The sequence below is a fragment of the Lithobates pipiens genome, unplaced genomic scaffold (genome assembly GCF_037356315.1).
Source record: "Lithobates pipiens isolate NorthernLeopardFrog02 unplaced genomic scaffold, aLitPip1_a1.2 Scaffold_19, whole genome shotgun sequence".
Classification (NCBI taxonomy): domain Eukaryota; kingdom Metazoa; phylum Chordata; class Amphibia; order Anura; family Ranidae; genus Lithobates; species Lithobates pipiens.
This window is the reverse complement of record NW_027507764.1, coordinates 536,208,064-536,220,246: the sequence shown is the minus strand read 5'-3', so window position 1 is coordinate 536,220,246 and position 12,183 is coordinate 536,208,064. Positions and strand designations below refer to the sequence as shown.

Genomic DNA, 12,183 nt, shown 5'->3' with positions numbered 1-12,183 from the left:
GGCTTTTAACATTTACAAATGCAGCAATTTATAATTTGGATGAAAGGTTTAGCACAGGGAAACACTTTTTGAAAGCTAAAAAGTGCATCTTATATACAACTACAGGCATACCCTGCTTTTAAGTACACAATGGGGTTTATTTACTAAAGCTGGAAAGTGCAAAATCAGGCTCACTTCTGTATAGAAACCAATGAGTTTCCAGGTTTTATTACCAAAGCCTAATTGAACAAGCTGGGGTTAGAAGCTCATTGGTTTCTAAGCAGAAGTGAGCCTGATTTTGCACTTTCCAGCTTTAGTAAATAAACCCCATTGCGTACTTAAAAGTGGGGTATGTCTTTATATAGACCAGAAAAAAATGAGGGACAATTGAGGAGGAAAGAGGGACAGGGGGGCATTTCTCCAAATCAGAGACAGTCCCTTGAAATCAGGGACAATTGGGAGTTATGCTAAATGAGAAATCATATTTTTATTTATAATGTAAAAGAAAAATTCATACCTTCTGTTTTAAAAAGGCTTTGTTGTAATGTACACTGATTCACTGGGTGGTTATTCTGGTACTTAAATATAAAATTAAGTCAGAGTTTGGCAATGCACTACTGCTATATGAGAGAGAACACCATGATCAAAAGGGTCTCAACAGGATCCCGCCCTTTTGTGTCTTCTTGTTGTTTGTTTGTAATTCTTGGGCCATAATTCACAGTTGACTCTAAATTGATGAATTACGCTAGGCGTGTGCAATTTTAATTTTTTTTTATTGATTCAATAGTTTTTATTGTTTTAACAAGTAAACATAGACATTCAATGGTTTGCGGTCGCAGCCACTAGTTGCAGTATACACATTTAGAATACCATTACAAGTGTAATAAAGCTGAAGGTAGTACTTAGACAAACTTATTTTCAATTTTCAATTATAAGGCACTTATTTAAATACATCCACATCATGCAATTTTAAAGTTTGACATATTTGGTATATATTTACTCAAAGCAACCCCATATTTTAAATTTTATTTAAAAAATGGGAATTGTAATTGTGTGTAGTAAAATTCATTTTAGTGCATTTTTTTTTTCTTGAAAATATGCGTTAGCTAAATAGCTACACAAGTTTCATGCAACATGAAAAATTGCAACTGCTACCTATCTACTCTACAGGGCCTATTCTTTAAAAAAAAAAAATATATATATATATATATATATATATATATATAATTGTTTGGGGGAAACAACGCTGATGTCAACATATGAAAGTGTTAAAACTTGCCCTGGTAGTAAAGTCAGTACTATAGGTCACAGAGTAGTGTTTAGTGACATCTGTAAGACACTTACCTCTCCAAGGTTGAGGAAAGCCAAGGAATACCGGGGGTCTATGGGGTCTCTGTAACCTTCCTGACCACTGTGGTAGAATTCCACATTCGCTATTCTTGCATTTCCTTGAAAGAGTAAAATACAATTTAAAGACACGCATTTCTATTTGTTGCTTTTTTTGTGGTGGGAGATAGAAAGTTCAGATTGAAAATATAGCAAGTGAACGGTTTTCATATTCACCGTACCCCGATAGACCATCCCATTGGCTGAAAATGTGCTGACAAGAACACGAGCTCCAAAAGATTCATTGTACCAGCCTGGGTAATCCTCCCCAATGATCTTGATGTTTCTAGTAAGAAGAGCCACATCTGCTGCCAGAGTGTAAGTCAGGTTTGTGTTGGGTACTTGATAGGTATTTGCTGCATGAAATAATACATCAAGTATGATTATCTTTGTAAAAAACAGGACTTTGAAGCCACGTCTAGTATATTTATTGTTGCAATATATTTCCATACTTATACAGTGCCAACATATTCTCCAAAGCTTTTACAGAGTGCAGAAAAGCATTCACACCAGACCCTGGAACTGAAAGGGGAGAACGTCAAAAGAAAGGATTTGGTCTTTGAGATTCCAGTAAGGAACATCTGAAGTAAATGTGTAGTGAAACGTGAAATTTAATATAAACCACTGAATGGAGTTAATGGTTTAGCGCAATATCTTTAATCATCACTTGATTCTTTATCTTAATTCATTACCTCATTGCTTGGGTGACACACACAACCAACTAGTCTCTTTAAGCAATGGACAGTTTCCTGTATGCTAAATAACATTAGTGTCCCTGATTGGTCTTTCCACAGGTTCAGGCTGAAACCACTGGCTGTTAGCAAAGCACTAATCCCAGGAGCTGAAATGATCAGTTCCTGGTTTTCAAATCCATAGGATCCCTTGTAGCAGATCATTGTAAACACACTGAGGGAAATTTATAAAAGCTAAAGCAGACAGAATCTGGAGCAGCTTTTTTTTCGTAAAGTAGATATTCCCTTTACTAAATTTATATGGGCAAACAAATGACCAAGGAACCAGTCCACCCTCAATTGCAATGTGGCTTAATAGGGTTTGAAACGTGGGGGCTATAGAGGACTTAGTTCTCTCCGCCCAAGACACAAAAGAGCAATATACTAAAACTTGGACTGCTGGAACTTATTTATATACTCAGACGAAGAAAGTGTTGGGGAATACAATAGGGGAATGAGTCCGCCAGTCTTTAAATACCTTGAATACTTTGAATATTCTGAATATTTTGAATTCTTTAAATTATCTGAGTCCTTTGAATTTTGACAACATGGGGGTTCCCCATCCTCCACAAGGAGGGGGGGGGGAAGAGAGAGGGGAGAAGAGAGGGGAGGGTTGGGGAGAAGAGAGAGGGGAGGGTTGGGGAGCGGAATGGGAAAGAAAAAAATCTTTTTTTTCTTTTTGAGGGTTTTTTGTTTATGATTTGGGGGGTTCCTTAGAAAATATTACATAGAAGGGAGTAATAGGAAGAACTGGGGATGTATATTAGGGGAAGATAAGAATTAAATTAGTTAGGGGTGAATAGGTGTGGTCTATACATAGAAAATGTGTATAAACTGAAGGTTATGAAGGGAGGATTATTAACCCTGTTCAAACTGCAAGACTATAAGAAAAAAAGCTTTGTAAGTGTTTATGGCTATATGATGTAATATTCACTTTGTTGTACTTCTTTCCTTTTGCATAAATAAAGAAATGTAAAAAAGAATCTGGAGCAGCTGTGAATGGAAACCAATAAGCTTTTATTTTCAGCTTATTCAGTTAAACTTTGAAAATAAAAAAAGATAGAAGATGATTGGTTGCCATGTGCTCCAGGTTTTGGCTGCACCAGTTTTGGTAAATTGCTTCTGCATTGTATGTAAATCAGGATTGTAGTGATGTCACAAGTACATGTCAGTTTACAAAATGCAGGCATAAATCAGTCTGTGGATTCAATAACATGCAGCCAACAACAGTGCAAGTGCAAAAGATCAGTGACGTTAGAAAATTTTAGGATCGAGCAGAGGTGAGAAGTATATCCAAGCTGTTATTATTAAAAGCTCTCAATTCCCTTTTTAGAACATTGATAACAACAGTGGCACCTTTCAACTTGCCTGGGTCTTGATTGTGCTGAAAGGCATACTTTTGTTTTTAATGTTCCATATCAATAAAGTATAACATTTTATAAGAATTATTTGGACATTCTAAATGCTTCATCATGTGCTAGCAATGAGGTTAACGCACAAGGATCGTGGCCTCTATTTTAAAGTAATATTAAAGGTTAATTTTTTAAAAGAACATATTTACCTGTTTTGCTCTTCTCGGGTCCCCTGTCGATGTTCTTGGCTCCTCCGCCCCTTCGAGTACTTCTCCTAGCAAGCTGCTTACTATACCATTCTCTCATGCAGGCTTGATTCCAAGATGCACTGTCTGTCTATTGACACACACAGTGTGGCTCCACCCCATCCCCTGCTCCTTTGTCACTGGATTTGATTGACAGTACCGGGAGCTTATGGTTCCCACTGCCTCAAAGTCCAGTACCCCCTGCCAGTGCCACCTGCCATTGCCACTTGCCAGTGCCCACCAGTGCCACCTATCAATGGCCATGAGTGCCACCTATCAATGCCCACAAGTGCAACCTATCAATGACCATCAGTAGTGCCAATCAGTGCCACCTAGCAGTGCTGCCTATCAGTGTATCCAACCAGTGCTGATCACTACCCATTATTACCATCCATCAGTGCCCATCACTGCCACCCATAGGTGCCCATCACTGCCACCTATCAGTGCCCATAAGTGCCGCCTCATTAATGAAGGAGAAAAATTACCTGTTTGCAAAATTTTATAACAAAATATAAAAAAATATATTTTTTTTAAATTCTGACTTTTTTCATTTTTTTAGCAAAAAGTAAAAACCGCAGAGGTGATCAAAAACCACCAAAAGAAAGCTATATTTGTGGAAAAGAAATGATAAAAATGTAATTTGGGTACAGTGTTGTATGACTACACAATTGTCATTCAAAGTGCAGGAGGGGGTTTAAGTGCCCAGTAAGCAAGTGGTTAAAAGACCTTTAGCCTTTGAAAACCACTTTAGATATAGCTGTACCCCAAGTTTGGGTGAGCTGTGATTCTTAATGATTGAGGTTTAGTACTGCACTTTTGCAGCCTTGTCACCAGTGGCAGCTGGTGCTTAACTTTTTTGGGGGTGCCAGCCAGCCAACCCCCTCAGCTCGATCACCACATCGCTTTCTCATCGCCTGCCAGGCCCCCCTGCCAGCCCCATCCAGGTTGTGGCTTTTTGACGGCTCCCCCCCCCACGTTTCCTCCCAAGTCCCTGCAGTTGCTTCTCCTCCCAGCCAACCAGGACTTAGGACTTGCGGCCAATCAGGTCTTAGGATTCCCAGCCAATCGGGTCTCAGGACATGATTTCTGATTAGCCAGTAGGAGGAACAGGAAGACATTAGCAAATACAAATTTGCTGACGTCACACAGCTGGGTGGGCTCTGGGTGCAGTGCTCTGCTCCCCGAGCCCACCCTTTTTTGAAGCCATTTAGAGCCTCAGGCTCTAATCATGGCTGTGAAAAAAGAATTCATTGGAATCCATGCGACCGATGCCCTGCATGTAGATTAGGGGCTAGGCGCATGGATTAGGGGGCGGTGCCCCTGCGCCCCTAATGGAGCTGCCACCACTGCTTGTCACATGTCTTACCTGTATGGTTGAAAGTGAGAGAGGTATTTAAAGTGAGGTTTCTCTGGTCAGGTGACACAGCAATAATCCTCCTGGTTTCCGTCTGCCAGGCACTGTAACTGGTGGTGGTTATAAAGATATTTTCACCAACCTGATGAAAAAATATGTATAGGTAAATTTTACACTATATTAATGAATGTGGTTTAATAAAATGGCTCATAGCTGTGCATGAGATAATCAGTATACAATGTTGTTAGCTCTCCTACAGGTTTACATAATATTGTTTCTTCTTTTGGTGTCCAGTCACACCCATGTGTTTTAATACATGTCAATGCATATACACAGGTCAGCCATTGTTTTTAATGGGCCTAGTTCACACATTTGAGTTGTGTTTAAATGCTTTGTAGAATAAGGGTTTTGTCAATTTTTGTTATTGTGCATCAAGGGGCATGTATAAGTCACGCTACTTGTATTTTCATGCACAGTCAACATATAGCAGCATGCACTGAGAATACACGTAAATAAAGAATCATAGAGCAATCACATTGGTGTGGAGCCAGCCTATAAAGGGCTCATTTACAGCTATACTTTTGTACACAGATGAATACATGGACACAGTGAGCTATTGTTTTAAATGATGCCATCTGTCCTATGCCAGGAAAAATCATACAAGGATTTCAAGGTTTGTCCCTTGAAAAGTTTCAGTATTGGCCAACTTTGCCATGAGGTTACCATTTAAAAGTCTTATGCCCTGTACACACGGTTGGATTTTCTGGAAAAGGTCAGATCGGATTATGTTGTCGGAAAATCCGATCGTGTGTGGGCTTTATCTGACTTTTTCCGTCGGAAATCCCGACGGAAAAAGTTTGAGAGCTGGATCTAAAATTTTCTGACAACAAAATCCGATCTGACTTTTTCCAATCATTTGTAGAGAATTCTGATGGACAAAGTGCCACACATGCTCGGATTGAATTAGGAGACCAAAGCTATTGGCTACTAGCCTCTACGTAGTCCTGTCATACGCAACGAACGTCACCTCATTCCAAATTATCAGATTTTCCGACAACTTTGTCCGACTGTGTGTGTGCAATACAAGTTTGGCAAAAAATCTTTGGATTTTGTTGTTGGAATGTCCGACCGTGTGTACAAGGCATTAGAGCAAAGCATGCCAGACAGGTATGTATCCACCATACGCTGCACATATGAGAGTTTTTTTTTTAATGTCTTAAATTTTGATAGAGATACTGTACAAAAAGCACTTTTTCTCCTTCCCCATTTCTCTTTACAACATAATATGTAATTCTGGATATTTGACTGGAGAGTGTGTAATGAGGAGGAAACAGTAGATGTAGATGTAGGGGGTCATATGGCCGAAGGAGTCTGATAGACCTATCTGGATTGTTGAGATCAGGATGTATACTGGCTGTTCAAGTGCACCAACGCTCAGGGCCGCTGATAGGGCAGTACAACCAGCCCTGTTGTACCGGGCCTGGCCAGCAGGGGGGGCCCGAGCAGCTTTTAACTTCTAGCTAAAAAAAAAAAAAAAAAAAAAAAACGAAATAACTATATTAACCTGCACCCACTTGATTACTAACATATATAAGGAATATATATTCATTTCCTGGGCCCCATCAGGTTACCAGAGGGGCCCAGGAGGTGAAAGCAGAAGAGGGACTTTTTTTCTATTTTCGGGTGCAGGGATACAATGCTGTGCCGCATGCTGTTCTCAGTATACCTGCACAAACTAAAGTTCTTCCTGCTCACTGTATGCCTCTCCGGCGGATGGATATTACTGTTATACGGCTCCCTTCATCCAGTAAGTGCTGCAGCTTGAGGGACTTATCACTGGGACGGCTGAGACAGACAGAGCAGCAGGAGTAATCTGGACAATGGCAGTGGTGCACAGGCAAGCAGTCCCCTGCACACACACACACACACTGACAGGTCACACTATTGTAGCATGTGCAGTCCCTAGACTCTGTGTGCTCATGGTTATTATCATTATGATGATCAGGGCACAGTAGGTGCTGTATGGCTCTGTCAGTGTAACATGACTGTGTGGTGCTGACTTTCCTGATATATGACTGTACTGTGTGTTACAGACTATAACTCAGCACAGCCATAACAAAGTCAGCATCACACAGTCATGTTACACTGACAGAGCCACACAGCACCTGCTGTGCTCTGATCATCATAATGATAATGACCATGAGCACATAGTGAGATGCTACTTTTACACATGTGATGGGGGAAGGGACAGTAAAAATACATAGCCAAGCTGCATTTTTACCACCCCCAAACCACTCTCCTTTCATAACCTTTCACCCAAGCTTTGCAATTAGGTCCTTTTTCATGCAGACCTGATTGAAAGCTCCGTATGAAGACACAAACTGAATGGGCACAGATGTCAAAACACTGACATCTCTCCCATTCAGATGCAGTTATGATTGGTGGGGCGCTGTAAATGTTAAATGTTCCTGCTCCTGCCTCCTGCCCTGACAGCGTGGAGGCAGGGGTGGGGTTATGGGCGGAGCCAGGATGGGTTGTGGGCGGGGTCAATGGGGCCCCGTCAGGTAGGCTGTATGGGGCCCCATGATTTCTAACAGCGGCCCTGCCAACGCTAGCCATACCTTAGTAGAACTTTATAAAAACCTTTGTATGAAACATTCTCAGAATGTTCTTTCTTGCCATCAATAAATAAACACTAACATTTCATCCAGGCCTGCTATTTGATTGGAATCAAAAGGAAAACCACATCCACAGTTATAATTTCTATGCTGTTCCTTGGGACTTTTTGTCATTGTGCTTCCACTAACCATTAGAAATTCAAATAAAAGTTCCATACAAAATTCTACTAGTGTATGGCCAGCTTAAAGAGGAACTGCAGTCTGTTCACATAATTTGTAATAAAAACACCTTTGCCATTCTGAAGCTTCCCTCCAACCACTTTGCATATTATTTTGTATATACTGTGATTCTGTACTTGCCAAATATGCTGCAGAAATCTCCCTCCACTGAGTCTGGCAGCAATCTTTATAACTGTGGGCAGCTGAAGCTGCTGCCTGTTCACTTCCTGAATTTACACAGGCAAACCTCCAGCTCTGCAGCTCTCATTGAACCTCTTATGACTCATCCCTCCTCCCTTCCTGGCAAACTCTCAGAGAGTGAGAAAGAGGGAGCTGTGCATGATGTCATAAGTCTAGGCATGGCTAGGCAGGAAGTGGGTATTTACTGGCAGAAATAAAAATGTTTTACTAGATTAAACAACAAGGGCTGAAGATTTAATAGATGGAAAGATGAAAAAAATGACTGAAGTTCCAATTTAACTGACTGAGGGGTGGATTTATTTAAGGCAAACAGGCTTAAATAAATCCTCTAGCGCTTAGTAAATGAGGTAAAGCTTCACTTTGCAAAGAATATCCAATCACATGCAAAGAAAATTAAAAAAACATAATTTTTGCTTGTACATGACTGGTTGATGGAAGTCAGCAGAGCTTCTGCTCATTTACTAAGCTCTGGAGCAACTGCTCTTGTAGAGTGCAGAGTGTATTTGTCTTTAGTAAATCAACTCCATAATTGTTTACCAATGATCATACAATCATACCTTCCAGTCCACAGGTTCTGCTAGGATGATATACTGTGAACCAGCCGATGCTGTATTTGCCAGCTTAGTCCTATATACAGCACGTGGAAGTCCATGAAGATCAAGGTCTCCAAATACACCTACAATAGAAAAATAATTTCAACATTTTTTGACATGTTGCAGCTTGAAAAGCAAGTCAGTATGTGGAATAGAAATGCATTCAGTTGCCATTCTGCACTTACCTAGAACCTTTGATCCCTGATTTGCTCCATCCGGCAATGGGAATTCTGGAGTGGAATGATTTCCTCTTAATACAATATGTAGTTCTCCCTGGAATGGATCCGTTTCTGTTCCTGCTACTAAACTTCCACCCTGAAAAAAGCCAATAAAACATATGATACCTGTAGCTACTAGAATATCTGAACCTTCCAGGGTTAGTCCAGATACAAGTAAATAATCTATAAGTAGATTTAGGTGGTGAGTGAGGTGACATCTCCCCATTCAAGAATTTCAGGGCTTACTTTAATTGCACACAAGGAGTAAAACATCTGACCTGCTCACACTCAGATTTTACAAAGTTGGAACGTGTTGATGTGTAAGTGTGAATGTCCCAATCACCAGAGTCACTCATAATGATCCCCTAGCCAGTCATAAAAGGCCAAATTATCAAATATGTTTCTCAAAAATGTGGGCATAATTTTTTATTATCAGGACATTTATAGCCAGTATTACTTCTCCTACAGCCTCATGTGAAATAAAAAGCATGAAAAATCCAAAGATAATTATAAGTATTTTATATTCGGGTATTTTCGTTATCGTTTTAACAAACGATAACGAACGTGCAGAATCTGAAAACCAAAAGATCCGACATAAACAAATGCTTTATTTTTGTTTTCGTTGTGACAGCTGTGCGATATAGATAGGAGATTCGACATAATGCTGACAATAGCAATCTGTGTCCATCGAACCTGTGGTTGAATGTGCCTAACCTTAGCTCTATTAGTCCAAGATTATTCTACATAGAGAGAAAAGATTTGCCATAAAGAGAAAAGATTCAACATTATAGAGACATTAGCAAAAAAGGTCAAATGTGCCTAACCTAACTCTATTAGTCCAAGATTATTCGACATAGAGAGAAAAGATTCGACATGAAGATTTGACGAAGCAGCGGACATTCATGGTCAAATGCTCTGCCCATCGGCTATAGAAGAATTCTAATGTTGGTCGACTAGTAATAATAATTAATAAATATAATTATTACTAGTGTCATACAACATTAGAATTCTACTATAGCTTGTAGGCAGAACATTCGACTGGAAATGTACAATTGCGGCGTCGTACAGTATAGCTGCTCCGTCCAATCTTCTTAGAACATTCGACCAACACCATAAGCCTTCAATGACAGATTTGACCTTAATTATTTTGGATTTTCGGACAAATGCATTTCTTAACTAAACAAAATAAATAAAAACGAATTTCGGGAGTAACTAAATCAATGTATTTTTCGGACGAAAACGAAATTCCGAAATGAAATATTTCAGTGTGCACATGTCTAATACTTACCGGTACATCCTTTCCAAAATTATGGGCATCAATATGGAGTTGCCCTAAGCTACCTATCCCCCAGCCCTCTTTGTGTTTATAACAGCCTCCATTCATTTAGGAAGGCTTTCCACCCTTTGGAATTTGTCTGTGGGAATGTATGACCGTTCAGCTTAAAGAGCACTTGTAAGGTCAAATAGTGAATTTTACTGAAAAGATCTCGCTTGGAGTTCCAATTTATCTTGAAGATGTTCTCATAGGGTTGAGGTCAGGGCCTGATGCAGGCCCCTTAAGTTCTTTCACATCATATTTCTGAAACTCTTTATAGAGCTAGCTTTGTGCTAAAGGACACAGTCATGCAAGAAGGGCCTTTCTGAAACTGTAACCACATGATTAGTTGCCACAGTTTTCTAAAGTGTCTTGTATGCTGTTGCAATAACAGTATATGAAACATCTCAACTAAATCAGATTGGAGGAGTGTCCACATATTTTGGCCATATAGGTAGGTCCTAATGAAGCTCTTGGTGGAGAAATGCGTCATCCCATGTGACGTTGGCATACATTACTCTCCCAGGTCTCCAATATGGCACCCAGATGCATCATGGCTATTGGACATTGCTTACTATCTGGAATTTGTGCTACCTTTGATATCACACTATAGAACTCCCCTACAATATGTAATGCTTGTTTGGGGTGTGAACAATAAGAATATCACAGCCCAGACTATATACAGCTCAAGCAGTTTATTATTCTGAGACATTACACTGACACATGGGTCACAAAACCCTCAGAGGTGTGCCAGACAAGTATTCAGAATGAACCTACCGTATATACTCGAGTATAGGCCGACCCGAATATAAGCCGAGGCCCCCAATTTACCCCCAAAAAAACTGGCAAACTTATTGACTCGTGTATAAGCCGAGGGTAAGACATGCCTGTCCATCCCTGTGTGTGTGTCCGTCCATCCCTGTGTGTCCGTCCATCCCTGTGTGTCCGTCCATCCCTGTGTGTCCGTCCATCCCTGTGTGTGTGTGTCTCCATCCATCCATCCATCCCTGTGTGTGTGTGTGTATCCGTGTGTGTGTGTGTGTGTGTGTGTGTGTGTGTGTGTGTGTGTGTGTGTGTGTCCAGCCTACCTGTGTCCTGAGCCTTTGTCCCGAGCCTCCGTCCCGTGCCGAGCCTCCTTGCCTCCGTGCCTCGCCGCCGTGCCTCGCCGCCGTGCCTCGCCGCCGTGCCTTGCCTCCGGTCCCGTCCCGTCCCGTCCCGTGCCGTGCCGTCCTGTGCCTTGCCTCCGTCCCGTGCCCTCTTCGTTCGTCGGCGGCCATTGTAAAATTCAAAAGCTGCGCCGCCGCCTTCGCCTGTGATAGGCGGAACACTGAATTTCCCAGCAGCCTGTGTTCCGCCTATCACAGACGTCGTATCATCCTCGTCCGTAGTACGAGGATGATACGAAGTCCGTGATAGGCGGAACACAGGCTGCTGGGAAATTCAGTGTTCCGCCTATCACAGGCGAAGGGGGAGCCGGAGGCGCGGCTTTTGAATCAGAATGGCCGCTGTCTGTCTGCTCGACACGCTGATCGAGCGGGCAGACAGCGATGACTCGAGTATAAGCCGAGGGGGGCACTTTCAGCCTCAAAAAAGAGGCTGAAAATCTCGGCTTATACTCGAGTATATACGGTATGTACATAATAAAATAATTGGTTGCCTGTTCGGTCCTGGATGGGAAAAACATGATATCATGGATAGGATAATGCTCACACCTTTGATGGGTTTCATATTTATATCCCCTGACTAGGGATGAGCTCGGTGTTCGACTCGAACGCATGTTCGACTCGAACACGGGCTGTTCGCCTGTTTGGCGAATTCAGAACTTTGTGGACCGTTCGCACCAAATTCGTGTGGCACGAACGCCCCACAATGCACTACACCATTGCAGTGCATTGCTGGCTCATGATTGGCCAAGCATGCACTGTGACCCCGCATGCTTGGCCAATCACATCGACGGCAGCGAGGAGAGCCA

General features: G+C 41.5%; 1 protein-coding gene across 1 annotated transcript in view; it reads right to left on the bottom strand.

The window, feature by feature from the left end:
* LOC143997557 (fibrocystin-L-like) overlaps positions 1-12,183 on the bottom strand; it is a 247,462-nt gene that overhangs the window by 72,695 nt on the left and 162,584 nt on the right. Inside the window, exons 57-61 of the mRNA XM_077493224.1 lie at positions 8,864-8,993; positions 8,643-8,761; positions 5,060-5,189; positions 1,548-1,721; positions 1,324-1,427 (exon numbers count right to left, since the gene is read on the bottom strand). Coding sequence (XP_077349350.1) covers positions 1,324-1,427; positions 1,548-1,721; positions 5,060-5,189; positions 8,643-8,761; positions 8,864-8,993 — 657 coding nt within the window. The remainder of the gene's footprint in view (positions 1-1,323; positions 1,428-1,547; positions 1,722-5,059; positions 5,190-8,642; positions 8,762-8,863; positions 8,994-12,183) is intronic.